The sequence below is a fragment of the Bos grunniens genome, chromosome 17 (genome assembly GCF_055505025.1).
Source record: "Bos grunniens cultivar Pamir isolate PY7600 chromosome 17, Bosgru_T2T1.0, whole genome shotgun sequence".
Classification (NCBI taxonomy): Eukaryota; Metazoa; Chordata; class Mammalia; order Artiodactyla; family Bovidae; genus Bos; species Bos grunniens.
The window spans coordinates 44,983,770-45,010,846 of NC_141181.1; the positions used below are offsets into that span (position 1 = coordinate 44,983,770).

Genomic DNA, 27,077 nt, shown 5'->3' on the forward strand with positions numbered 1-27,077 from the left:
GGCAGAGGGAACCACTTGGGGGAGCAAGCCCACGGCAGGCAGGGCAGCCCTGGTGGGTGGGAGCCAGGGGTTGGCGGAAGGAACTGAGGGCAGGTACATGATCCCCACCTGCCACAAAGCCCCACAAAACACTCAACCACCTTTTCATCCAAAATCAAGGCTGTATTTACCTTCATTGGTTGATGTGAGAACAGACTGTTTAAAATAACCGGGGTCTACCGTGAAAACATGGGGTTGAAAATACAGAACGGAATAAAGCAAACAGCCAAGAATGGCCAAACCGAGGCTCCAACGCTCAGGACACAGGTGTGGACGTCAGGAAAGAAGGGATACTGACAAGAGGGTACAGTGACATCATGGGGTTATGAAAGTAAGACTGAAACCGAAAGGAAATCATGTCAAAGCCTTGGCCGGTGGGAGAACATGAGACCGATGTCTTCTGATGGCCTCCGTGGAGAAGAAACACAGGTTATTTCTTTTGTGATCAGCCTTGAGCCTCTTTACCTCCCAATCCCTACTCATCTGGGGTGGATCCCCAGGCCACCGCACAACCAGCCCGAGGTGCACGCACATCCCAGGCCACTCCGCAGTCCCCCAGCGGCCTGGCCGCTCAAGCGCTTGCATAGTTGAAGGATGTTGCTGCCATTAAACGTCTGAGGGCAGTTCCAACTGACAGCGGGTGGGTTGTTGTGACCACCTTAAACAAACAACCAGAGAAATTTCTAGAAACTGTTTTTATAAAGTCTACCTAGGTTAAGAATTTAATAACATCATATATTTATATTAACAGACTATTTACAGTTTCATTTTTCTTTTTAAAAAAACAAACCGAAAAACAAACCCTTTTACACTTCTGCATAATAAGGCAAAAAAAGCTTTGTACATTATTATCTTAATATATATCTGTAACTTCGGTTCCAAGTACCAAGGGAGGGTCAGGGCCAGGCCTGAGTGGGGGCCTCACAGTGCATTGGACAAAATGACCGTTTTTTTCCACCATAAATAAGACAAAAAAAAACCCCAGGGGCTCTGGAGACAGATCTGAGGCCATTAAATTGCAAAACCAAACTAAAAGTAAAAAAGCAAAAGTGTCTTTCGTTTCTCTTAAGTGTCTAAAGAGCACAAAGTTGAAAAAAATACAAATCTATTAAAAATGCTTCTCACCTGTGGGAAAAAAGGTACAAACTTGAATTTTTTCCAGTAGCCTAATCTCAAGCTCGGAAAACAAAAGATCACCCCCAGAAAAGCTGTGTGTGACACCCCCGACGCTGCGAGTGGAAAAGTGAGCGTCGCCACCCCAGGGCCGATGGAACTGTGCTTAGGTTCTAGAAACGGACGTTTAGAAAAGTGGACAGCAGTGCGTTCCTGGAGGGGACCCACACGCGCGGTGGGAGTGGGCCCGCGGCCACTACCGCGCCTCCACCTCCTGGGGGTTGCGGGACGGGGAGTAGTCGCGGGCCTCGCCCGGCGCGCGGGCCCCCAGCGGCGTAGTCCTGCTCCGCGGCTGCCCCGGGGGCGTGGGGGGCCCGCCTGCGGCCACCAGCGGCGGCGGCGCGCCGAGCGCGGCAGCGGCAGTGGGCGGGGTCCGCGCCAGGAGACTGTTGTGCAGCGCGGCGGGCGCGAGGCGCGGGTAGTGCAGGGCGCCCAGCGCCGGCAGCAGCGTCGCGCCGTCCAGGTGCGCGGCCCGGGCGCGCTCTAGCTCGTCGCGGCGCGCCTCCCGCAGGCGCTCGGGGCTGTAGTCGTGCGGTTCGCGGTCCCGGTAGGGGCGCTCGGGCGGCTCGAGGAGGGCGGCGGGGCCCGGTCCCGGCGGGGCGCGGCGGGGCAGCTCCGGGCCGCGGTAGGCGTCGCGCGGCGGCTCCCACGCAAAGGCCGGGCGCTCGCGGCCCGCGGGGCCCGGGCCAGGCTGTGGGGGCACGTCGCCATCCTCACCGCGCTCCTCCTTGACCTTCACGTCGCTCTGAGGCTGCTCGGCCAGCGCCTCTTGCGGCTTCCCAGGCTCGCGGCCCAGGAGACCGGCCAGGCGCAGGCCCTCCCCCAGGGCCATCTTGCTGGGCTTGGGGCCATCCTCCCTGGCCGGGGAGCGGCTCTCCTTGATGCGGAGCTCAGCCTCGCGTTCGGCGGGGATCCCGGGCCGGCCCGGATCGCCCTGGCCCCGGAGCACGAGGCCACTGCCTGGGTGGCCCACGGGCGCCGCTGGAGAGGCCCGGCTCAGCAGGCGTGTCTTTTCCAGGAGGTCCCTGGGAGCGACAACACACACACACCCCCGCTCAGCCTGACGGGACACCCTGCAGCGAGTTCCTCTGCCACCAAGTTCCCACCTAATGTGGCACCATCACCGTCCACTGAAGTGACCTCAGGGTCCTTGTGTGTGTGGGTGTGTGTCCACGTGTGATTGCACGCTAGGTTCCTGTGCAATCACTGCTAGTGGCACCCATCAACACACACATGGTGATCATAACCCACACACCCACAAGGGCATCCCCATACCTGCCTCCCCCACACGGGCAACTCTGGAGCCCAACTTTGCAACAGAAGCACAGACTTCACCAGAACCCAGAGAACTTTGGGAAGTTCCACCCCGCCTCAGACCCACTGATCCACTGATCTGGAGGGATGGGGTTCTGAAATCCCCTTCTGGTGGGTGTGTGTGGCCCAGCTGGGGCTCACCAGAGTTCCACCCACCCCATCCCAGTCCGGTTCTCACCCATGAGGTGCCACTCTGGACGTTTTAGCCCTTTGGCCCTGAGGCTGGGAGCAAGGGGGGCATGACCTCCACCCTGATGTGGGGCTGGGAGGGCAGCTGAGCTTGAGCACATCAGGTGCCCAGGTCCCCCCAACCTCACTGCTGCACCTGGCTACCCTTACTGCACTTGCAGCCCGCCCTCTTGACCCTGATGTCCCTGCGGGGGGCTGCAGTTCCCTGGGCTCCTGACCCTCTGTGGTGACAGTGATGGTTGTAGGATGTGAGCAGGCCCTGGGGTGCTCCCCGGCACCCTTCCTGGGGCCTGTGACAAATGTCCCCCTCATCTTCTAGGTCACCCCCTCCCTCACTGTCCTCTCAGGCTCTGCCCAACACCTAGCTTGCAGCAATGCCCAGACCTGGCCGGAAGGGCTGGCCAAGGAGCCTTCCCCTGCTCCTGTCTGCATGGCTGGCCCATGACTCCTCCAGAACCAAGTCCCGGACTCTGCTGCTCCCGTTAATGCAGGCTCCCTCCTGCCCTGCCCTGGCCTAGCTCTGCTGCCCGTGGGGTGAGGAGGGGGGACACACAACCTCAGCCCCCATCCTCCAGCTCAAGGGCTCCCCGCAGGTCTACCTCCCAGACCTGGCACCCTCTGTGGTTCGGCAGCCCCCTCCAGCACTGCCCTGACCTGGCACCCTCTGTGGTTCAGCAGCCCCCCTCCAGCACTGCCCTGACCTGGCACCCTCTGTGGTTCAGCAGCCCCCCTCCAGCACTGCCCTGACCTGGCACCCTCTGTGGTTCAGCAGCCCCCCTCCAGCACTGCCCTGACCTGGCACCCTCTGTGGTTCGGCAGCCCCCCTCCAGCACTGCCCTGCAGGTCTGAGCTACCTCTAGACCTACCATGGTCCAGAAGCCCACCATCCCTGCCAGGGCCTTGGTGGAAGTAACCCTTATCCCGGATGGTACCTGCCCAGATCGTGCCCCAGCAAGAGTCTTCTGTGGCAACAAGGTGGAGAGAATGTGGACTCGGGGGTTCCCCTCCCCTGGTCTTTCCTACCCCAAAGACGCAGTCTTCGCGTCCTCCCACAGAAGATTTCAGTTTGCCCCCTTGGGTTCAGGAGAGGCGGCTTGGGGCTGCAGGTGCTGGGTGGGGGCCAAAGTTGGGGCGGCAGGGAGCTGGCAGAACGGATAAGTGGAGGGGCCCCAACTCACCGGTCCCGCTCCTCCTTGCCCTTGTCCAGCTCTCGGTTGTGGTTGGTCAGGGCTGAGACCCGCTCGGCATCTAAAGGCTTGGGCCACGGGGGTGGCGTGGGGAAGGAGGGTGGCGCTCGGTGCAGCCGGTTCCAGGCCTCGTGGGGGCTGGGCAAGCCATGCAGTGTGGGGCCCTCCTTGGGGGCAAAGATGCTGCCGCTGCCGGGAGCTGGAGAAGGGGTTGGCAGCAGAGGGTGAGGCCAGGGGGCCAGGGAGGAGCACACACAGGGAGATGCCCAACCCCAGACCCTGAGGAGACGAGGGGCAACAGTCTGCCCGGTGTCCCTGTAGCCCTGATGCACGCCCGTGCTCGTGTGAAGGGAGAGAAGGCGGCGGGGTCACTCACTCAGCGCGTGGCTGCCAAGGCCTCCGAAGGCGTTGCTGCCCAGGCTCCCCAGGCCCCCGAAGGTGCTTGATCTGCTGAAAGGGTCTGTGGGTGCAACAAGCACTCAGGAATTTCTGTGTGCACCAAGCCCTCCCCTACCCCGAGGCTCCAGAACCTGGCAGGTACCACCTGCACAATCTGAGGGTGCCCTGGTTCTTGGGGGTCAGCACAGGCCAGCCAGACTGCACAGACCTCAGGGACACCTACCTGTCAAGTGACCAGTGGGCAGGAAGCTGCCAGGATGCGCTGAGGGTCCGAATGGGTTGGCGGTGGGATGGGTGGCACCTGGAGAGGGGGGAAGGCTGTTGGAGGCGTGGGTGCACCTGGGGCTCCATCTGTGCCTCCTTCCCAGGGTGGTGCACCCTGGCTGCTCCACCTCCCCATCCAAACTCAGGACCAGCTGGGAGATAGGCTTTCATCTCCCTGAATCTGGAAGGCCACGACGCAGGGGAGCAGGGAGGAAGGTGCTGATAGTAGTGAGCCCCCAGCGGAGAAGGGCAGAGAGAAGGCCTGAGGTTGAGCCTTGAGGGGCTACTCCCGCAGCCAGCTACCCTCCGAGGTCCTGACCAGAGCTAACAAACAATCCTGGTCGTTTGACAGTGGGTGTGGCTTGGTCCAGATGAACAATGGCCTGAAGATGGCAGCCCCTCCAGTGGTGTCCCCTGGCTGCTGGCCACAGCCCACAAGCATCAGTGCGGAATCAGCCCCGCTCCCCCAACGCCTCCAGAACCGAATCTGGAGAGCAGCCAAGTGGGCCTGGTTCCGAGAAGGGGCTGCTGGGTCAAGGGCAGACCCTGCTGCTTAGGGTGTCCCACCTTCTGTCTAGAGGCGAATTTCTGGTGAGACCTGTGAGAGGGGCGCCCCCTCCTGTCTCTCCAACTCCCTCCACCTGTTAGGGGACCCTAACAATGGAGTGCTCCGTCTGCCTGCCGTGGGCGTCACAGGTGGGCTCCTCCACCCAGACAAACACAGGTTTAGTTCCCAGAGAGCTTCCACCTAGAAACGTGATCTCATTTCTAAGTGACCTTATGAAGAGATCGAACCAGAAGTTAGGAAACAGCTGGTCCCAGTGCTGAAAAGGATGCTATGAGAGCACTTGGAGGGCAGTCAGGGAAACGTGCTGCCTTAAAAAGCTACACCTCAAGAAAAGGCCAACGAGCTGATACCCCCTGGGAAAGAGGATGGCAACGTGCACACAGATGGAAGAAACACTCACACCAGACGGGGGGTGGGCGACCAGGCGTCAGGCAGGGACAGCAGGGCCCTGGTCTAGGCGGGGCATGTGCTGGGGCAAGTGGACGCACAGCCGGATGAGGCCGTGGGTGGAGGGAAGCATGGGGGGCCCAGGCCACAGTCTGTAGGATAAGGCCTAAGAAGTCTGCTGGCTGCCAGGGCTGAGGCCCAGATGGGAGGCGCTCTGCTTTCTGAGGGACCGGACACCTGGGAGACGCCTCTGCCCTGGCTGGGGACTGGAGGCCATGAGGGTGGTGGAGTGGGGGCTGGGAAGAGCCGGCCAGCTCACAGGCCAGCCGGCATGATCCCATCACACCGGTGCGCTAACGGGCTGCCTGCACAGACTGACAGCGGGTGGGGGTGAGCGAGCATGAGCTTGCGGCAGGGTGTGAGCGGGGTGGATGTACAGAGTGGTCAGGGAAGGTCCTCTGAGGAGGTGACATCCTTCAAGGGCCTGACAGCTGAGGAAGAGGCAGCAGCAGCCCTGTGGGCTCCAGACCATCAACCTGAGGACTGCTGCATGGTTGCCCTGCGTCGGCATCTGGGAACCTGGGTTTCAGGAGGTTCCTCACCTTCCTCTGATAGGAACACCTCACTCACATGTGCTCAGATTGTTTGTGCAAACAGTGTGGTTTGTGCTGAGCACTCGCTTTCCTTCCGGGAGTCTGGGTTTTGGTCCAGGCACACACAGGTGCCTACATGACTGGCCCCCGGTAAGAAGCCGGGGTGCTGGGTCCCCACAAGCTTCCTTGGGAGACAGCCTCTTGCCCTGTTGTCAGGGCTCCTTTCCGGGGAATAAAGTGCATCCTGGGGCTCCTCAGGCAGTGCTCAGGAGACACCCGACTTCCACCCTCCTCCCCTTCCTTGCCGACAGATGCGTGTCCCTTGGCTGCAAGGCATACGGCTGGGGGTGTGTGAGACGTAGGCTGAGTCCTGGGAGTGCCGCAAGCCTAGGGGTAGTCCTAGGGACCCAACACAGTGAGGCTGTGGTGTGGCTGCTGGCGGAAGTGAACACGGGACAGAGGCTCTGGAGCAGGTTCCCACCATTCGGACAACAGCCGAACACGGGCCAGAGCATGGGCGGGGTCAGGTCAGCTGTGGGGACACCTCCAGGGGGCGAGGGAGAAGCCTGAGGCAGGCAGGACTGCCAGACCCCACCTGCTACAGCTGGAGAAACAAAAGCGCCGCCCAAGCAGCCGGAGCCCTCCTGAGCCCACACCAGCCAGAGGAGAAAGGCGAGACCGCGTCTGCTGGGCCATCCCCAGGCCTGCACGCTGGCAGGGGCCGCCAGCTCCCCTGGGCCAGGCCGCCTTACCCGAGCTGGAGAAGAGGGGCCGGGCCAGGTCCTGTGGGTAGTGGAATCCGGCGAACACGCCCGGGGCGGGGGGTCTGCTGAACAAGTCCAGCTTGGTGCCCACGTCCAGCTTGTGGGGCTCCAGCTGCATCTGCCGGGACAGAGCGTGTATAGGGGCCGGAGGCCGGGCCTCTGTCCTGCTCGCCACCAGGCTGCCGATGAGCTGGACAACAAGGTGTGATGCCCCCTGCTCCGCTGGCCTCGCTCAGTGGGCGGAGAGACCGGTAAGAGTCATCCTGACCATGTGTCAGCGATGTGGGGTAACCGAAACGTCGTCACGTGCGGTCGATATAGGAGGTTCCCGATTGCGGCGTTTTGCTCCTGTTTATATGGTCTTTGAAAGCTGGTGTTTTACACTTAAAACTCATCTCAATTTGGATGCTACATTTTCATTAGAAGTACTGTTTAGATTTTGTAAAGTTGAGTTGGAAAAGTACATGCGCATACCCGAGTCTTTCCAGTTTTCTAATGGCTAAGTTTACCATGAGTATTAAAATTTAAATGTATTAAATAAAACTAAGATGCCAGTCCCTGGGTCATAGGGCCACGGGAGGCACGGGGTGGGCCGAGTCCGTCCTAGTTCTTCCTGCTGTGGTGACAACAGAGGGTTGCCCCCCACCCTGCCTCCTCCACTGCACCTTCCAGGCACCCTGCCTGAGTGTCTGCCTGTTAATCCATCATAAATCCCTTTCTGTGACTTGTCCTTTGTAACCCACTCAGGGCGTGATACGGAGAAGGCAATGGCACCCCACTCCAGTACTCTTGCCTGGAAAATCCCATGGGCGGAGGAGCCTGGTGGGCTGTAGTCCATGGGGTCACTAAGAGTTGGACATGACTAAGCAACTTCACTTTCACTTTTCACTTTCATGCACTGGAGAAGGAAATGGCAACCCACTCCAGTGTTCTTGCCTGGAGAATCCCAGGGACGGGGGAGCCTGGTGGGCTGCTGGCTATGGGGTCGCAGAGTCGGACACGACTGAAGTGACTTAGCAGTAGCAGTATGGCGTGATGATTTAAAAATACCTTGAGTAAGGGTAATGTGTTACCTGAGATGACACACAAAAAGTGTGGAGACTCTTCTGTGATACAGGGTGTGGGGTCCCTTTCTGGCCTTCCTCAGCGCCCCAGCCCACTGCCCCTGGCTGCAAGTCCCCAGGATTCCCAGGGCTGCCTCTTCCCTGAATTGCTCAGCCAGGGCATCTGGCATCACCCACTGCGGGGAGGATGGCCTCAAGCTGGGTTCCTCTTCACCACCTGTCCCCCCCCAGGAGCATGCAGGCTCCGTGAGCACTTAGGTTCATCTTTGTCCATGGCCCACAGCAGACACTTAATAAACACTTGGGGGGAAGGGGGGACCAGGCCAAAGGCCCCCTGGGAGGGCTTGACTGACAGCAGGGAGGCCCGCAGGGTCAGCTCCTCTCTAACCCTGCCTGGGTCATCCCGGGTGACAGGTGGAAGTGACTTTGAGCTCCCCATACACTTCTGTCCTGCTCCCCAGCTCCGACCCCTGCTGGCCCGGCCCAGCGCTGGGGCGAGGGGCACATGCGCACATGTGTGGACGCTGGGGAGGGCCTGGCCCAAGAAGGGCGCTCTCTGAGCCGCAGGCCTGGCTGGCAGGACGAGCAGTCCAGCTCACCTTTATCTTCTGCTGATGGTGGTAGATCTGCCAGGCGATCTGCACGTGCACAGCGCACCACTTCCCCGGCTTCTGCGACGGGGGGATGGGCTCAGCCTCGCGGCCAGAACCGTCTCCTCACTCCCCACCCCCAGATCCCTGCTGTCACAGGGCACCCCTGTGCCACCCAAGAGAGTCCTCCCTGGCCTCAGACCCTCCCGGAAGGTCCCACCGGGCCCCTTCTTCCCAAGGCGAGACACACACAGGCACACACAAAGACCTTACACATGCAAGCACGCACACACTCACCCTGATTGCTGTCCGGTACGGGTCGGACACCTGCTGTCAACAGAGGAGGAAGTGTTAGACCCAGGCTCTGCAAGCAGTCAAGCCCAGAGGGGTTGGGGAGGGGGCACTATGTGAGCCTCATGGAGCCATGCTGGCTGGACGCCCACCCGGGAAGGAGAGAGGCAAGAACACCACTGCCACCTACCCCGGGGGCTTTCTGCAGGAGGGTGTGAACCACACTGGCCCGGCCTGTTAACTCGAGTGGGTTTGAAGTCTGAGGGGAGAGAGGGACACCACACGAGACCACTTTGCAGGCTCCGTGCCCAGGTGGCACCAAACCCCCCCAGGGCACCGGTGTTTGCCTTGCCCTGTGAGGCCCTGCACGCTGTCACCCAGGATGGTCTGGCCCCACCACATCCTCCATCCGGAGGTTTCTGAAAAGGCGGCAGGAGAAGGCTCTGATCACTGTGCTGTGTGAAGGCAGCCTGCTGCAGGGAAGGTGAGCAGAGCAAGCCAGCTCCCTGGTGCCTGGGCCTCCGGCAGTGTGGACAGCCGTGGATGGCTGCTGTCCACACTCTACCTCTGCTCCTCTGCACTGCTCCTCCCACCCCCCAACCCCAGTGCTCCCAGCTGAGGAGAGAACAAGTGAAGCAAGGCTCTCCTGGCCCCGAAGGTCAAGATATTCTGCACTCGGGTGAAGGCCCTTCAGGTGCCACCTGGGATCATGACTGCCCTGAGAGATGCTGGATTGTGGGGGGGGGGGGCGGTCCTGCAGCCCCTGCCCACCGTGCCCACACCCTCCCGGGAGCAGCTGGTACCTTGGGCTGAAAAGCACCCTGCAGGGATCCAAAGGGGCCTGGGTGTGGGAGCAGGGCGGGCAGTCCTGGGACGGCAGGAGGGAAGGGCGGGAAAAACTGCAAGAGAAGGCGGGAGGGGTGTTCCAGGGGCCTCGCCGGGCACTCGGACATCCTGGGCAGGGGCACTGGGCCTGGCCCTCTGGCCCCCACCCTGCCACGCCTGCACTAGGTGGGAGGCTACACAGACAAGGCGCAGCCTGACCCCCACCCCCCACCCTGCCTGGTGACCCCAGGGCACGCAGGGACACTCACGTTGGAATGTCGGAAGTAGGGGCTGTCCAGCTTGGGCGTGTACTTGTCAAACTGGAAGGGAAGGGGGCAGAGAGTGAGGCCTCCCAACCTTGCTGATGCCCTCCATTGGCCAAGCGCCCACCCACACCGCCAGGCCGGGCAGTGGCCAAAATGAGGCTGGCGGCCTCCAGCCAGCTATCCTCCAGGCTCCCTGAGGGTGCTGGCCCATGGCCCTTCCCTGTTCTAGTGACCTCACCATAGGAGGTGCAGACTCGCCCACCTGGGTGTCTGCAGCCATGACTGGGAGGGTAGGGCCTGGAGCCCAGGGCTGGTGGTCAAGCTGCAGGGTACACTGAGGCCACTGCTCACTGCCCAGTGCCAAAGCAAAGCTGGGAGGGGACTCTGCCTACAGCAGCTGGCTTGGGGATGAGATCTTGAGGCTCAGGAACATGGGAAGAGTCCTGATCTGCATGGCCCCTAGTCCTGGTCCTCCTGACCTGCTGCCATGCTGCCAACTGAGACACTGAGGACCCCACATGGGTACAACTGGCCCATGGTCATGTGGACGGGGGTGTTCACCCAAGCCCAAGAGAACGGCCCAGGGCAGGGAGCCTCATGGGATGCCCTGGGAGCGGGGGGTGGGGGGAACCACAGGGGCTGGATGGACGGACAGACGGACCGCGCGGAACGGTGTCAGCTGCATGCGTGCAGAGAGCGTCTGCGTGTGCCTGCTGCGTGTCCCGCGCCCGGGCCGCCCCCTCCCACCTGCCGGCGCGCGGCCTACGCACCGGCGGGGGTGCGGCGTGTGGCAGGAGCGGCGGCGGGGGCGGCCCGGCAGGGAAGGGGGCGAATGTGTGTTGGTGCTGGTGTGTGTGCTGGTGTGTGTGTTGGTGCTGGTGGAACTCCGCCCGCAGCAGAGCTCCCGGGCCCAGGGGGGCGCTCTGGACCAGAAAACGCGCGTTCAGCTCTTGCCTGAGCAGCTCGTGATCTACAAGAGAAAAAGAGAGAGACAGAGAGGCACGTCGGCCGCGGGCTCCCGGCGGGGCGAGGCGGATAGTCACCTGGCACTCCCGGTTTCGGCAGGCCAAGCCGTGGTGGCCGCTCGCTACGTGCGGGCCCCAGGGTGGAGGTAAGAGAGGTGCCTGTGACCAAGTACCAATCAGAATCCCCGAATGAGGCTGGCAATACATGATTGGCTGGCTGAATGAGATCAACAGGCTGGCATCTAAAGGCAAGAGAGAACACGGTGAGCCACCCTGGGAGCCCAAGACAGCCCTGTCGGGGAGCCCTGCCCATCCCAGCCTCCCCCAGACCATTGTCTTGGTCCCAGTCTGGGGTACTGAGGTGCCCCCAACTGAGCTGGGCTCAGACTTTTAGAAAAAAAATTGGAGACCCATGGAAAAATCCTTAGTGACCTAAAATTTGGCCATGAGTGGGTACTTGCTGGAATCAAGCAGCGAGGGAGAGGTCAGGCTAGCTGCAGTTCATCTGGGGCCCCTCTACCCCACAATTCAGCCCTATCCACCCCTGCCCCCCAGCAGCCTAGGGACAGAGGGATGGGAAGAGACACACAGCAGGCCCTGGGAGCCCTCATCGCAGTGACAACTGAGCAGCTCCAAGTTATAACCAACTCCCGGCTCCCAACTGCCCTACTAGGCTTGGCAAGGGTTCAGAATGGAGCAGGGAGTGTGTGTCCATGTACACGTGTGTGCACCCATGTATCTGTGTGTGTGCACACTGAGGCCCTGGTAGGAAACTTCCTCTGCCCTGCATTGATGGTCTGCTAGGGCGCTGCTATCCTGCTGGGAGTGGTCTGGAGGAGCAGGTAGGAGAGAAGTCTTTATCTCGGAGGCCAACCCTGCCTCCCCAAGGGCCATGTCCCCCCCTGCCCAGGGATGAGGAGCCCAGAGTGGAGAGGGAACAGACAGTGACCCTGGCCCCACCGATGGCACCCAGACCTACCGGCGGGGTGTCCTGGGATGACCAGGCTGTTGGCCGGCAGCGCCGGGGGCGGGGGCAGTGTCGGGGGCGCGGCGAACATGGCCGCCGCGTGGTGCTGGTGCTGGGCCTGCGAGCGGAGCGCCAAGTGTGAGGTAGAGAGGTGGGGGCCCGGCCCGTGAGGCGACAGGGACGCGTGCTTTGCGAGCCCCAGGCTGGCACCGCTGCTGGCGCTGCTGCTCCTGCTGCAGGGAGGGGCGCTCAGTGCCCGGCCGCGCGCCCCGCCTCCGCGCCGCCCCGCGCCCGCCTGAGGCCGTGCAGTTTCGGCCCCACGCCCACCTGAGGCTGTGCCCACCTGAGGCTGTGCAGGCCGTTGTGCGCGGCCGGGCCGGGGCCCGGGAAGGCGCCCTGAGGAAGAGGCACGTGCGTCAGGAGCGGGGCCCGGGGCTGCGAGGACGCGGGTGGCAGCTGCGGGGCAAGGCGGGGCAGCGCCGGGGCTTCCTTCTTGACCAGCGGGCTGGCCGCAGTGCTGGCGGAGGGCAGGACCGGCGCGGGGCTGCGCACGGGGGCCAGGAAGGGTGGCTCAGTGCTCAGCTCACGGCTGCGCTCGAGACCCGAGACCTTGGGTGCTGCCCCAGTCTTGGCCTCGGACTTCTCGCCCAGCGTGTGGCCTGCGGAGAGAGTGGCAGGGGTGAGTCTGGGGTTCAGGATCATTTCCGAAAGGGAACTAGGTGGCACAAAGCCCCTGCCCACAACACCTTGGTATAACCCACCCCTTGCTCCCTGGGGAGGCTACCTGCTTGAGGCCATCTCACGGCAGGGGCTCTTGTGGCCCCGTTTTATGGAGGGAGACTCAAATGCATGAGAGAGCCAGCTCAATCTGGGCGCTGGGCTCCAAGCTCTGCCGCCCTATCTCCCACCACGGTAGTGTCACTTGAGTGAATGGCTGCTCTTTCTTGACCCACCCGACTGATCCAGGGCCTAAAGCTCTTTTTTGGGTCCTCACCCTGGGGGAGACTTTCTGGACAACCAGCCTTGCCTAGTCTGTTGGGAGAAAGTGGCTGCCTCAACTCACCACCACCCAGAGCCTCTGCTCCCGAGTTCCAGGCCTGCCTTTGGGCCATCAGCAAGCCTGCTTGCTCATTCCAAACCCTCCTTTTGAAACTGCTCTGAGCGAGGCCTCAGGTCACATGCCCAGGGGCCTGGTGGAAAGCATGTGTTCAGGCCAGGGGAGGCACCACCACCCATCGGAGCAGCTCTGCCTTCAGGGGATGACATCCCAGTTTTCCAGGAGGAGTGGAAATTCAGGTTACTGAATGTGGTTGCTTCATCTGGCCTGTTGGTTGACTCCACTTCCTTCTCCGGGCCCAGGGGCCCATGCAGGCGGCAGCCATGCAGAGTGATGCACTGGCCACAGCCTCTCCTGTGGCTGCAGGGCAGTGTAACCCGTAACCCAGGCTGGCACAGAGATGTCTCCTCTGCTAGGGCGACACCTCCCTGCCTTGGGCCTGTTTGCTTAGGAACAGACCTGAGGAAGAGGCCACTGCCACCACTCCTGCAAGGAGGACAGGAAGCTGTCAGCCCACGTGCTCACTGCCCGGGGAGGCCGGCCCTCTCTCCCCTCCTGTCTCTCTCAGTTCTCCACACGCAAGGCTCTTGCAAAGTGAGAGCAACTATCAGAACAGAAAGAGGCAGGCATGGGCCATGCAGACTTGGACATGACCCCAGGCCTGCCACTAATGCTCAAGCTCTTCTGGAGAGTCCTGGAGTCTCTAGAGCCTCCTGCCACTGACAAAACCATGAGCACTGCTACTGATCACCGCACTCCAACTCTGCACCTCTCTGGACACTCAAAGCCCTGCCAGTTCCCTGAACTCTGCTGAATCATAACCTCCAGAACCTGGGACTGTGACCTTATTTGGAAAAAGGGTCTTGGTAGCCATAATCAAGCTAAGAATCTCCAGGTGCAATCAGCTAGGAATCAGGGGTTGAGGGTGCCTAAATCCAGTGACGGTGTCCTTACAAGAGACAAAAAGAGGAAGGGGCCACATGAAGACAGAGGCAGAGATGGCAAGGATGCAGCCAGAAGCCTGGGGATGCCCACATTTGCAGGCAGTATTAGGAGCTGAAGAGGCAGCAGGGACTCCTCCCCTGGAGCCTCTGGAGGGAGCACAACCCTGCACACACCTGACTCCAAACTTCTAGTCTCTGGAACTACGAGCCTGTTGTTTCAAGCCACACGGTTTGTGATCATTTGTTGAAACTGGTAACACCCTACATTAATTCCGTCTGAAATGTCAGCTGAGCATGCCTGGCTCCAAGGAGCCTCTGGTGGGCCTCCTTACCTGGATTCTTCAGCAGGCATCGGCTCTGCTGCAATGCCTGACTTGAGGAAAGGGCTTCCTGAGCTAAAGGCACGTACAGGCCATGCCCAGCTACCAGGCCAGCAGGACCTGTGGTGCACTGGGTACCCCACGGCCTGTTCTGTGTAGTCATGTCCTAAGGGAGCCTCCCAAGCAAAAAGACTCCTTCTCTGTGCTGGGTCCAGCGACACCCACTCTGGGCCACAGCCACGACCAACAGGCTGGGCTACAAAGGGCTATCCTGGCCTCGATGGATGGTGCCGGCCAGAAGAGCTTTCTGTGATGATGGGATGCCAGGCACCTGTGCCATCCCACTCGTTCACTGGCTAGGGCCTGGGTGTGGCTGAGGAGTGAGTCTAGTCTGTCTCATGTTAATATAAACAGCCACACGTGTGGTGGCAGCCACAGGGGCCAGTCCATACTGTGGCAGGGACGCTTCACAAGCCAGGAGCTGCTGTCCATCCCTAGAGCATGTACTCCATGAACCTGGGAAGGGCCTGGGAAACTACATTCCTAATGGTCCCCAGGAGGTACAGGGACCGCCCCCCCTTGGGGAACCACCGCTCCAGATCTGTGTGGCTCTGGCTGAGGCACACTGGTCCTCCTCTCAGCTCCCCGTTTCCTTGTGGCTGTTTCTGGGGATGTGGTTTGTATCCCTTAGTAAATGGGAACACCTAACTCTGGCCTCAGGCTCTGCACCTGAAATTCAAGACAGAGCTAACATGGCGCCTCCAGTTGATTTCAGGAGTGTGTCCTGTGCTTTTCTAGAAGCCTGGAGTCCAGAGACACACTTACCTTTATCGGCTGCTGGGGCAAAGAGCTTCTCGGAGCCCACAGATGCCTGGAAAAAAGAGAGGAGGGTCAGGTCAAAGGGACCTACAAGGCTTGGGTGAACCTGGCCCTGACCTCCTGCCCCTGGCACCCAGGGAACAGGTCTGGGCAAGCTCAGTGCACGTGAGGGCTGCCCAGCCTGGCAGAATACATCTTTCTGTGCCCATCACCCCCATGTAGGAGCGTGACCACACCCAGGTCCAGCGGACTTGGACACAGGTCACTCGGCCGGTGATCAGGGACCCAAGGATACCCCCTCAGCAGGGATGTGGGGGCTCAGTGGCCCTGCTGGTGGGGAGCCAGGATTGGGGAATCTGGGTGCCTCCCTGCAGACCCAGCATCAGGAACCTGAAGGCACCCCTGGGCCTGGCACTGGAGGCAGCAGGGTAGGGGGAACAGAGTGGGGATGCCCCCTGCCCCTAGGCTGCAGCCCACCACCTGCCAGGCCTCAGACAGCCTGAGTCACAGGTCTGGGGACCACAGCCACCATAATGCACCGAGTGTCCAGGGTGGAGTGGGTTCTCTGAGTGGGGGCCAACCTGCTTCAGGAAGGAACGTGGCAATTTCTGGCGGGCCCCCTGACCCTGCTCAGCCTCTCCCCTCCTAGGGAGAGGCCCGTGTGCACAGCACCTTGGTGAGGGGTGAGGACACTCAGGATGAGGACGTGGCCCTCACGCTGGTTCACAGGCAGAGGCCTGTAAGGCTGTTCTTAGCAGATCTTGTCTCCCTAGTTGGTGGTTTTTTTAAAACAGTTTTACTGGAATGATTCACACACCATACAACATACCCTCACCACAACCTGTTTTAGAAGACTTTCTGCACCCCAAAAAGAAACCACATGCTCTTCTGCTTTCACCCCAATCCTCCCATCTCCCCTAGCCCTGGGCACTGCTACCCTGCTCCCAGTGTCTGTGGATGCCCCGTCCTGGACTTCCATGGGGAGAAAGCAGGTGGGGTGACTGAGTACCGAGGCGCATGAGACCCCCCCATAATGGCCACCATCAGAAAAGACAGAAAACCCCTGGCTTGGTGAGGGTGTGGAGAAACTGGAAGCCTTGTGCATTGCTGGTGGGAATGGAAAATGGTTCAGCCACTGTGGCAAGTGGTATGGAGGCTCCTGAGGAAACTAATCACAGAACTACCATGTGATACGGCAATCCCACTTGTGGGCATCTGTCCAAAGAATTGAAAGCAAGAACAGACATGACAGGTGAACAAAGAGATACAAGAGTCCAGGCAGAGTGAGGCCCCACGCAGGCTGGAGCCCAGGTCTGCAGGGAAAGGGTGGGAGCTGCTCGAAGAAGCTCCCTGGGCCAGGGTCACCCCAGACCTGCTGATGGAAATGTGCAGAGTGAACCGTGACACCTTCATGTGAATGCTGTGCCCCTTCACACTTCGTGCTAGGGTGGGTCACCTTCCTAACGGTGCCCAGAAACCCCACATCCGAAAGAAAACAGGTGGCAAACAGCCTGAAAACAGGCTCACTGAGCCTCAGGCTGGACTGGCACTGGACCAGATGGAAGGCTGCCAACCTGCCCCCCCCCCCCCCCGGGAGGCCCCAGAGGGGAGGGTGGTTGCAAGGGTGTGCCTCCCCCACCGGAGCTCAGGGGGCAACAGAGCGGCTGTGGCTGTTGAGTTCTTCCCATGGGTTCCCAAGGCACCCCGCGTGGTGAGCAGCAGCTGTCAGAACGCCTGGATCGGCGCCTCACTCGAGGAGACCCCACAGGGGTGAGCAGTCCACCTGAGCAGGGGCTCTGAGGGGCAGGATGGCAGGGTCAGCGGTGTTGCCACCCACCCCTCAGGGCCTGGATGCGGACACCTCATGACCACTCGCTCGGCACCAGGCATGGCCCCAGCTCTGCTGGGAGCTGTGAGCGCATGTCCAGGCATAAGGTCAGGTGCCCCCGGGCCCATGAGCCACCTACCCTCCTGCACTCCCAGGGCCCACCCAAAGACCTCCCAGGGCCTCGGCCTCAGAGGACTGGACCCTCACCATGACCCCAAGAGGGGGTCCCGGTGTCACCCGCACTTGAGGCCATACAGCTGCTGTAATTATTATTAATATGTGGTCTCATGAACAGTCTCACAAATTAGCTCTCCACATTAGCAGTCTCCAAATTAGCAGCCAAGAGTATCTTTCAAAGCCAAAGCAGAAAAAGTCACCCCGGGACTGAAAATAGTCCAGCACCATCCTACGGCCCCAAACTACAGTGTGCATTTCTCCCCCAGCCCCCAAAGGCTGTGACCAGCTGGCCTGCCTGAGCCCTGACCCAGGGACTTCGGTCAAGTCCCCTGGGCCTTTCCAGACTCCCTCAGTCTGAGGGTGCCTCCCTTGCTGGTGCAGGTTTAAATCCTCTCTGCTTGCTGCCCTGCACCAGCGGGAGAAGGGCATAAGTGAGCACTCGGCACCCCCCAGATGAGAGGAACAGGAGCAGGAGCTGCCTCTAGGCTCTGCCGAGGACACCCTCGTGAAGGTCTTTGTTACCTGCGGCCCTGACAACCCCCCTGAGCCTGGCCCCGTGCAAGCAGCCCACAGGGGTCCCCAGCACCTCCTGGGGTGCCTGAACACATGCCCTCAGCAGGTGAAACAAATGAGCTAAAGGGCTCAGTCTCAAAGCTACCATTACCTTCCAAGGGTGTGGTCGTTGGGCCACCAGGATGGGGAAGGGGGGCTACCTCCTGGCAGGTGGTGCCTCAGCTGCACCCTCTGTGCCAGCCCTCCCTGGAACCCCCACCTCCAATATAGCGGGGCATCTCCATCCCACCAAGGCTGATAGTATGGGAAGGAAACAGCAGAGGCATCACTCTGAGAAAACGAGTTTGTTTCTGTGGGGCACGACTATCCTAGGTCCCAGACTAGGGATGAATGGGTGAGCAGCAAGTTCAGTTAAGGCTGCAGGTGCCCTTGTCCAGCCCAGGAGGAGGCCCAGCCAAGCCAGTTCCGGTTCACTTCAAGGCCCCAGGCTGGAGCACCAGCTTCCAGAGCCAGGAGGTGGCGCCCCAGACCCTGGGAAAGTCAAGGGAGCAAAAGAGTGGGGAGTGGAGGAAGGGGCGAGCAGCAGCAAGGGGGGAGGGTCTTCTCTAGCCCTGGAGACCCCTGGGATGCTGCCCAGGCAAAGGCGAGGCAGTGGGCCCGGCCATTCTCCCCTCCCTATCTGGTCCCCACACCACACTGCTCAAGTTGAAGTTTGGTCAGGGAAGTTGAGGGATCCAAGTCCCCACAGGCGTCACGGGCAGAGACCTAGCAGGCTTCCACCACACGGCAAGGGCCCGGACACCTGTCTAGGCACAACCACGCCCATTGGAGAAGGCTCTCAACAAACACAGGAATCCTCAGGCCCCAGGATATCTGGGGCCGCGGCCTAGGCTACAGCCCCCTTGCCAGCACAGGTACAAAGCCAACCATTGCTAAGGCATGTCCCAGGTCGAGGTCCTTCGGTGACTTTCCTTCCAGGACAAGGGGTGTGGAGCTGGCTAGCTGACCCAAGGCAGGCTAGCAGTCCCAGCGCAACCACTACACCCGTGCTAATAACTTCCCGTGGATTAGCTACAGGGACATGACCCCAGGCAGCGCGGGTATCCTCCCGCCCTAGCACTGACCCCGTGTAGGGGTGGAAGGAAAGGGTCACTTCGGCCAGAGTACAGGTTAGAGGTCCCCGTGGAGCGGGCAAGCTCGGTACCAAGAGCGTCAGGGCCAGCACTCACTCCCCAGAGGCAGGCAATCCCAGCTGCGGGCGGAGGTCAAGGCGCGCTTTGTCTGCGAGGACCCGACCTGTGGAGCAGCCTCGGCCCAGACACGCGGCACAACCTCCTCTGGTCGCGCCCCGCCCCAGACAAAGAGCTCCAACTCCTGGCAGGTGAGCGCGACGGGCGCCGGGAACCCGGGTGGCCGAGCCCGCGCCGGGGCGCAGACAAAGGCGCGCGCCCCCCCACCTGCCCAACGCCCTGCCCAGCCTACGCCCCGAGCTCCCCTGCGCCCTGGCCGAGGCCCGGGACCCTCTGCGGGTCTGCCTCCACGTGCGCCCCACGGACGCAAGCGGAGGTACTTGGGGGTCTCCGCGCGCCTGGCTCCTGAGAGTCGGAATGAGCTGAGCACCGGGGGCCTCTCTCGGTCCTCTAGAGGGGGCGGCGGCTCCCTCAATCCCGGCCTCCAAAGTCCCGAGTGCCTCCCCAGAGTCACCAGCTCTCACTCACCGCGCGCGCGCCCTTGGTCCCGCGCGCTCTGCCGACGATCGCCGCTAGTCCTCGGACCAGAGCCAAAGACGAAGCTGGGCGGCATGGACGCCGGAGGCCGAGCGCGGGCCCCTGCCAGCCTTGGACCGTCGAGGTGGCCCCTCTCCCGTCGCGCCCTACCTAGCCGGAACCCAGGACGGGGGCGCACGGGCCACGCATGACCCCCACGCCGACTTGTCGTGCTCCAGGATGCTCGCAGTGCGCACTGGAGTCCCGGGCGCCGTCGGGCGCGGCACGGGAACCGGAGACGTCGGCAGCGCCGGCGGGCGCACTGCTGGCGGGCGCGCAGGCGGCGGCCAGGGAGCGCGGCGGGGCGGGGCGGGGGCGGGGGCGGGGCGCGGGCAGGCCCGATTAATCCAGCCCCGAGGCGTGGATCTGCCCGCGCTGGGCAGCAGGTTTGGGTTCAAGCAATCGCCGTGCCATCCCCGCCACCAGGTCAGGGCGCGGTGCCAGCTATACCGAACTATGTAAGGGCTGACAACTCCGATGCTCACAGTAACGAATATGGACGGTTCCTACGCCCAGTTTACAGAGGAGAAAACTCAAAGTCGTGAGGTCGAGCAGCTGAGACTTGAAGGAAGAACAGAGCCCCCCCACATCTGTCTGACGTAAGCTCTGCCCTCCGTTTCACCATCGGCGAAATGGGGGTGCAAAGTGGGAGAACAGGTCCCAGTAGTTACTGTAATTGCAAAATGCACGGAATACGCCACCCTGACCACTATTCCGGGGCCACCTAGCCACTCCGTGGACCAAAAGAATTGAGATCCAGGGGGAACAACTGCCCCTTTAGAAAGTCGAGTACACGTATGTTAGTCACTCAGTCCTGTCCAACTGTTTGCGACCCCATGGACTATATGTAGCCCACCAGGCCCCTCTGTCCATGGAATTTTCCAGGCAAGAATACTGGAGTGACTGGTTGCCATTCCCTGGTGGCTCAGTGGTAAAGAATCCACTTGCCAATACAGGAGACACAGGAGATTCACAGGTCCATCCCTAGGTTGGGAAGATCCCCTGGGGAAGGAAATAGCAATCTACACCAGTATTCTTGCCTGGGAAATCCCATGGACAAAGCAGCCTGGTGGGCAACAGTCCACGGGGTCACAAGAATCAGACACGACTTAAGCAACCAAACAACAACACAACAATGCCCCAGATGGATCCAGGTTCATGGGGCAGCACCTTCCACTCCACAGCACACAGATGCAACACCTGGACATCAGCAGCACAACTCCCAATCAAGAAACTTGCTGTTAAAAAAAAAAAATCCATGAAGAGTAATGGGATGGAATGGCTGTGGAAGGAGTTTGGGAGCCCCACCTCTAAGCTGCTGTGGGACTGGGGGCACTAGGGTGTCAGTTCTGTTGAGGCATCCAGGGACCCACAGCTTACAGCCCAAGTTCAGGGCCTGCATATACCTACCTGCCCCAGGCTGAACGATCAGAGGTGGGTCCTTTCAGGACAGAAAAGCGTAGTCATTCAGCTGGGACCATGGGAACCAGTTCCAGAGCTGTGCAGGATGGGCCAGAGCCCCCTTTCCAAAAGGTGGCAAAACACTGGCAAACACATGCACTTGCACAGCCTACAAGAAATCTCCAACCTTGCAGAACATATGGCTAATGGTGCCAGCCTCTAGGTGGGGCTTCCAGGTCCTCTTGCTCTGTTGAATTACTATTCACATGTACCAATTTACCCTTACCCTTCCCCGAAAACACCAGACCTCCAAACTCAGTTTCTGGCCATAAAAATAGCATATATGTGCCCTTGCTGTGTGTCAAGCAGCACTGTGCTGAATGGCTTCCAACCATGAAATCACTGGGCCCTCATGCTTATCTTTGAGGACATACTATAGTCATCCCCATTTTGTTGATGAGGAAACAGAGAAGTGAGGTGACTTGCTGGAGGCCATAGAGCTGGTATGTGGCAAAATTGGGATCTGAACCCTGGCAGTCTGACCGTGGGGTCTGTGAGCTTAGCCAAAGCATGCTCTGCCTCCAGGAAGGCAAAAGGGGCTGGACCTAGGACTTGGGATTCTGGTGGGAGAATCCTGACTCTCAGGCTGGGGGTTGGGAGGTCTGTGGGCCTGTATGCTCCTGTGCCCACTGCACCATGACCCAGCTGAGCTCTAGTACTCAGCCCAGCTCCAAGGCCTCTGGTAGCAAAGGGGAAGATATTCATGCAGTGGGGTGTCCCTATGTACCCCTCTGGGGTCAGCGGCAAACGGGCCTTAAGCCTGTGAATCTGTGAACCTTACACAGCAAAGTGGCATTAAGGCTGGTCATCCATTAACTGTGAGATGGGGAGATGACCCCATGTTGTTTTTGTTCAGTCACTAAGTCGTGTCTGACTCTGTGACCCCACGGCCAGGCTTCCCTGTCCTTCACTCTCTCTTGGAGTTTGGTCCAACTCATGTCCATTGAGTCAATGATTCCCTCCAACCATCTCATCCTCTGTCATCCCCTTCTCCTCCTGCCCTCAATCTTTCCCAGCATCAGGGTCTTTTCCAATGAGTCAGCTCTTCACATCAGGTAGCCCAAGAATTGGAGTTTCAGCTTCAGCATCAGTCTTTCCAATGAATATTCAGGGTCGATTTCCTTTAGGATTGACTGGTTTGATCTCCTTGCAGTCCAAGGGACTCTCAAGAGTCTTCTCCAGCACCACAGTTCAAAAGCATCAATTCTTCAGCACACAGTCTGAATTATGGTCCAACATTCACATCCGTAATGATGACCCCATGAGCACAGTTTAATCACAGGGTCCTTACTAGTGGGAGGGGGAGGTGGGAAGACACTAGCCTGCTGGCTGTGAAGATGAAAGAAGGGGCCAGGAGTGTGGGCTCCTCTCCAAGCTCTGAAACACCACAGATGGATTCTCCTGGAGCTGCAGAGGGACCAGCCCAGTCCACTTGACTCCCACAGACTGAAAGATAACAGTGTAGTACTCAGCCACCAAGTTCGTGATAATCTGTCATAGCAGCTATCCTCACATCGAGGACCCCAATGAGGGGATGGTATGCAGAAGAACAAGCCCTTGGGCCTCCAGAGCTGCCCAGATGTGCCATCAGCAGGCCTAAGTCAGCCTCAGCCTAGTGGGAGCGGTGGGCAATACGCGGGGAAACAGGCAATGAGTCAGACGGGGTGGGCAGGCAGTAAAGGGTGACATGATCTGAATGGCAGCTGGGGGAGACTTCCCATGAGGGGCATTTGAGCTGACACCTGAAAGAGGAGAAGGGCCAAGCCGAGGGGAGGTCTGTGGAAGAGTCCTCTGGGGCGGCCACAGCCAGTGCAAAAGTCCCTGAGGCAGGAACAACCTGGCAGGGCCTTCCATAGAGGTGGCGTTGGGGCGCAGGGCCTCGAGGCCATGACGGAGCTCAGGCATTTGTGTTGAGTGACAGGAAGAGGTGTGTGTGGCGTCTGAGGAAGACAGACATGATGAGGTCATTAAGAAGGCCGTGCTGTAGGAGCCACCACAGGGCTGGGTGGGGTGCAAGGAGCTGGGCTAGGAGCTGCCGTGACAAGCAGGTGTGGGGATGAAAAGGGGTGGGACCCCTCCAGACGCGGGGACAGGGACTGTTCCATGGGAGACGTCAACCAGTAGCTGGTGACAGAGCTTAGAGCTCCGAGGTGGTGGCCTTGGTGCACCAGGTCAGGCGCCATCCCCAACTGAGCAGCTGAATCCTCTGGGCCCCCAAAGGTGTTCCGTTGCCATGTGTCCTACAGATGAGCAGCCGGGCTGCACCCAGCCTCTCCAGCTACCTGGAAACCCCACCCCTGGCTCTAACAGGTTCTAGGAGCCAGGGTGGAGGTGGGGAGAGCGGGTGGGAACTGAGGGCTGGGCTGGTGCCAGGAACCAGTGGGAGCAGCTGGGAGACTGGCCAGCCCTAGCCCAGCCTCATCACCCTGGCAGAACAAGCTCTTGAGTCTGGCCAAGAGACCCTTGGCCCCTGTCTTGGGGCCTCTACTACCACTGCTTCAGGCCTTGGAGGAGACCCCATCTTCCTGTAATGATATGGCTTCATGTCGAATGTCATTCTTAAGTCCAACATGGGCACTGAGCCCTTGGAAAGGCTGCAATCCTGGCCCCATCCTCTGGTTTGGGAGGAAAACCAGACTTTAGGCAGGACAATCTTTAAGTCCCTTTAGAAAGGAGAGTGGTGTGATCTGAGAAGACCTAATGAGGTTAGAAATCTAGAAAGAAATGGAGTGGGACTAGATTAGCAGGAAGAATGAAGGCAGCCGTTGGAGAGCACAGGGACGTCTCTCGGACCTTCAGGCCAGACAGAGGTAATCCACTCGCAGCCTGTGGTCAGCAGCATGGTTACCCGGGGTTCCGGGGTCAGCAACCAATGTTCTGTGTCTGTTGTCCTTACACAGAGCAAGCGGAGGCGGCGTCACGGGGTCCATGCAGGGTGTTCCACCCACAGCTGGGAGGCACTAGGAGTACCCACCCCACTGCCAGTCAGTCAGTCACTGGGCTCCCCTCTGCTAGGCTAAGATGGTGACAGCCAGCCGCTGCTTCGTGGCTCTCTCAGTGGGGCAGGTAGATGCAGGGGCTACAGATGAAGGCCCATGGGCCATGTGACAGGAACATCTGCCAAGACAGGGCGCTATATATGTGAGAAGCCAGTGTGGCTTGTGGGTTGAGGGGAGGGGGGACAGGCTTCCTGGGCCCAGCTTCTCTGCTTTGGTTAGTTCTTGCCAAGGAGCTGGGTGGCCTCACATAGAGGGAGCTCATGGGCGTGGACTGGAACCTGGATCCTCTCAGCCAGGCTGGCAGGCTCAGCTGAGGGGAGGGCATGGAGGGCGGGGCAGAGTGCTGAGGGTCCACGCTAGCTGGGCATGTCAGTCATCCAGTGTTGGGAAAGAGGCAAGGGCCAGAAAGATCTACAAATGCTCACTAAAAGGAACCAGAGATCAAACTGCCAGCATTTTCTGGATCATCGAAAAAGCAAAGAAGTTCCAGAAAAACATCTACTTCTGCTTCACGTACTATGCTAAAGCCTTTGACTGTGTGAATCACAACAAACTGTGGAAAATTCTTAAGAAATGGGAATACCAGACCACCTGACCTGCCTCCTGATAAATCTGTATGCGGGTGAACTTAACAATTAGAACCAGACATGAACAACTGACTTGCTCAAAACTGGAAAAGGAATATGTCAAGGTTGTATATTGTCACCTTGCTTATTTAACTTCCAGAGTACATCATGGGAAATGTGAGTTGGATGAATCACAAGCTGGAGTCAAGATTGCTGGGAGAAAATAATAACCTCAGATATGCAGATGATTCCACTCTAATGGCAGAAAAATGAAGAGGAACTAAACAGCCTCTTGATGAAGCTAAAAGAGGAGAGTGAAAAAGCTGGCTTGAAACTCAACATTCAAAAAACTAAGATCATGGTGTCCAGTCCCATCACTTCATGGTGAACAGAAGGGGAAAAAGTGAAAGCAGTGACAGACTATTTTCTTGGGCCCCAAAATCACTGCAGACCGTGACTCTAGCCATGAAATTAAAAGAAGCTTGCTCCATGGAAGGAAAGCTATGACAGACCTATAAAACATATGAACAAGCAGAGACCTCACTTTGCCGACAAAGGTGTATAATAGTCAAAGCTATGGTTTTTCCAGTAATGTATGGATGTGACAGTTGGACCATAAAGAAGGCTGAGTGCAGAAGAATTGATGCTTTTGAACTATGATGCTGGAAAAGACTCTTGAGAGTCCCCTGGACATCAAGCCAGTCAATCTTAAAGGAAATCAACCCTAAATATTCATTGGAAGGACTGACGCTGAAGCTTCAACACTTCCCTGATGCTGGGAAAGACTGAAGGCAAAAGGAGAAGGGGGAAGCAGAGGATGAGAGGGTTGGAGGGCATCACTGACACAATGGACATGAACTCGAGCAAATTCCAGGAGATGGTGGAGGACAGGGAAGTCTGGTGGGCTGCAGTTCATGGAGTCCGAAGAGTTGGACACAACATAGTGACTGAACAACAGAAGGTCACTAAGATCCCACTCATTGCTGGCTTGCCCTCCACACTGACCAGAAAAAGGAAATCCAGTGCAAAACAGCTACAAGGGAGTAAAAGCAGATTGTGCCAGAGATGTGAGATTTCATGCAATCGAGAAGACCCTTCGGAAAGCCCTGGAGGAGGGAGCTTGGTGATGGGCTTGGGAGTACAGCTGAGGGGATGCACAGCAGAGCTTTTAAGGCAGCGGCCCCTCTGCCATCCTCGGCACTGTGGCCACAACAGCCCTCTGCGGTTCATGCTGTCCACGAGGTGGCTGCGGGCAGGTGGACAGGGCAGCCTGCCTTGGGCTGAGTGTGGCCCCCAGAGACACGCACACCCAGGACCTCAGAATGGGGCCATATTTGGAATGAGGGTCTTGGCAAGTAGGATCCAGGATCTGCAGGTAAGCATCCTAGACTGGGCGCCCAAGTCCTATGACTGCCTTCTTCTGCACAGAGGTGACACAGTCATGGGGGTGTGAGGGCCCGCATGACCGCAGACGCAGAGATGGGAGCCATTCCACCAGCTCAGGAAGCCTGAGGCCACCAGAGGCAGGAAGGCTCCTCCGGAGGGAGTACAGCCCTGCCCACACCTTGATTCTAGGCCCCGAGTCTCCGGAACCGGAACCCTGAGAGTGTAACTTGCTGTGGATTGACCCGCCCAGTGTGTGGTGCTTAAGTCCAGTGAGCGTGAGGGGGGCACCCTGACCAGCCCATCCCTGAGGGCAGTGCGTTCTCAGCCAGTGTCTGAAGCAGGAGCCATGAGCTCTGGGTATCAGGAGGAAGTGGTGGAGGCGGGAGGCAGGCTTGGCTCCTTTCAGCCAGAATAACTGCAAAGCCCTTTCTTTTGGGACTGGGGACTAGGGTCTGGTCTGCAGGTCCCTTAGTGGGGTGGGAGGCATCAAGTAGGGCGATGCCTCTGGTCCTACTGAGGGGTGGAGGTGGGATGGGGGTAGGGAACGGGACTCACAGGGCGGAGGCCTCTTGTGGACCCTAATCCAACTCTCCGCTGTGGCAGGGTCGGGGCGTGTGGGGAAAGGCCTCGAGTCGGGGGGACAGGATGGGCTGTCCCGGTCTACCTCTAACCCCTGCCCCATCCACCCTATTTGTTCTCAAGCTGACTATGTCTGAAAGCATCCACTTGTTTTGTGCGCTTGGTCTTGCCTGTGTCCTGATGAATCCCATGGTTCCCATCAGCCTTCCCACCTGCCGCAAGGTAGAGAGACCACCCACCTTGCATGTCTGCACCAGGCCCTGGGTGCCCCCAGCCCAGTCAGGCCTCCTCTGAGGCTAGCAGGGCAGGTGCGGCGATCTGAAGGGCCCCGGGTCTCTGGATTTTAGCCTAAGGAGACCCATTTTGGACTTCTGACCTCTTGAACTATAAACTTGAGCTGCTTTAGGTCACTGGTGGTTTGTTGTAGCAACTATAGGACACAAGGACCACCCCCACCCCTGCATCTCTAGCCCAGGCCTCGCCATTGCCTGCTAGGATCCTTGCAGTAGCCTGACAGTGCCTGACTCTCCCTGGGGACTCCAGTCCTGGCAGATCCTCACTCGGTCCCTCAGGCTCCTCGCTGTGGGTTAGGCCGCAGGACAGACGTCACTTCAGAGGGTTAGCTGGGGCAGAATTAACCGACGTGGGCAGGGCCCAGGAGGTATGGGCTACATTTTAGTCACCAGATCACAGTCCTTGCTGGGATCTATGCACTGCCCCCAGTACCAGCCCAAGACCCTCAGAGAGCAAACTGCCAAAGGCTCGTCCTTGGGCAGACCCGTGGGAAGACTCTCTGGGCAGAGCAGCCCCAGGTCCC

At 59.4% G+C, this 27,077-nt stretch overlaps 1 protein-coding gene across 49 annotated transcripts in view; it reads right to left on the reverse strand.

Annotated features, from left to right (window-relative positions):
- Positions 1-141: 141 nt before the first annotated feature.
- FBRSL1 (fibrosin like 1) overlaps positions 142-27,077 on the reverse strand; it is an 84,237-nt gene continuing 57,301 nt past the window's right edge. Inside the window, exons 1-16 of one of the 49 annotated variants that reach the window (XM_086347166.1) lie at positions 19,222-19,554; positions 14,992-15,037; positions 12,189-12,504; positions 11,858-12,078; positions 11,052-11,120; positions 10,684-10,883; positions 9,917-9,967; positions 9,626-9,721; positions 9,013-9,081; positions 8,829-8,861; positions 8,541-8,612; positions 6,866-6,995; positions 4,525-4,602; positions 4,279-4,362; positions 3,894-4,101; positions 142-2,237 (exon numbers count right to left, since the gene is read on the reverse strand). In XM_086347166.1, the coding sequence (XP_086203292.1) occupies positions 1,409-2,237; positions 3,894-4,101; positions 4,279-4,362; positions 4,525-4,602; positions 6,866-6,995; positions 8,541-8,612; positions 8,829-8,861; positions 9,013-9,081; positions 9,626-9,721; positions 9,917-9,967; positions 10,684-10,883; positions 11,052-11,120; positions 11,858-11,936 (1,998 nt within the window). In that variant the 5' untranslated portion in view covers positions 11,937-12,078; positions 12,189-12,504; positions 14,992-15,037; positions 19,222-19,554 and the 3' untranslated portion in view covers positions 142-1,408. The other 48 variants (XM_086347139.1, XM_086347140.1, XM_086347137.1 and 45 more) reach the window with 48 other exon arrangements.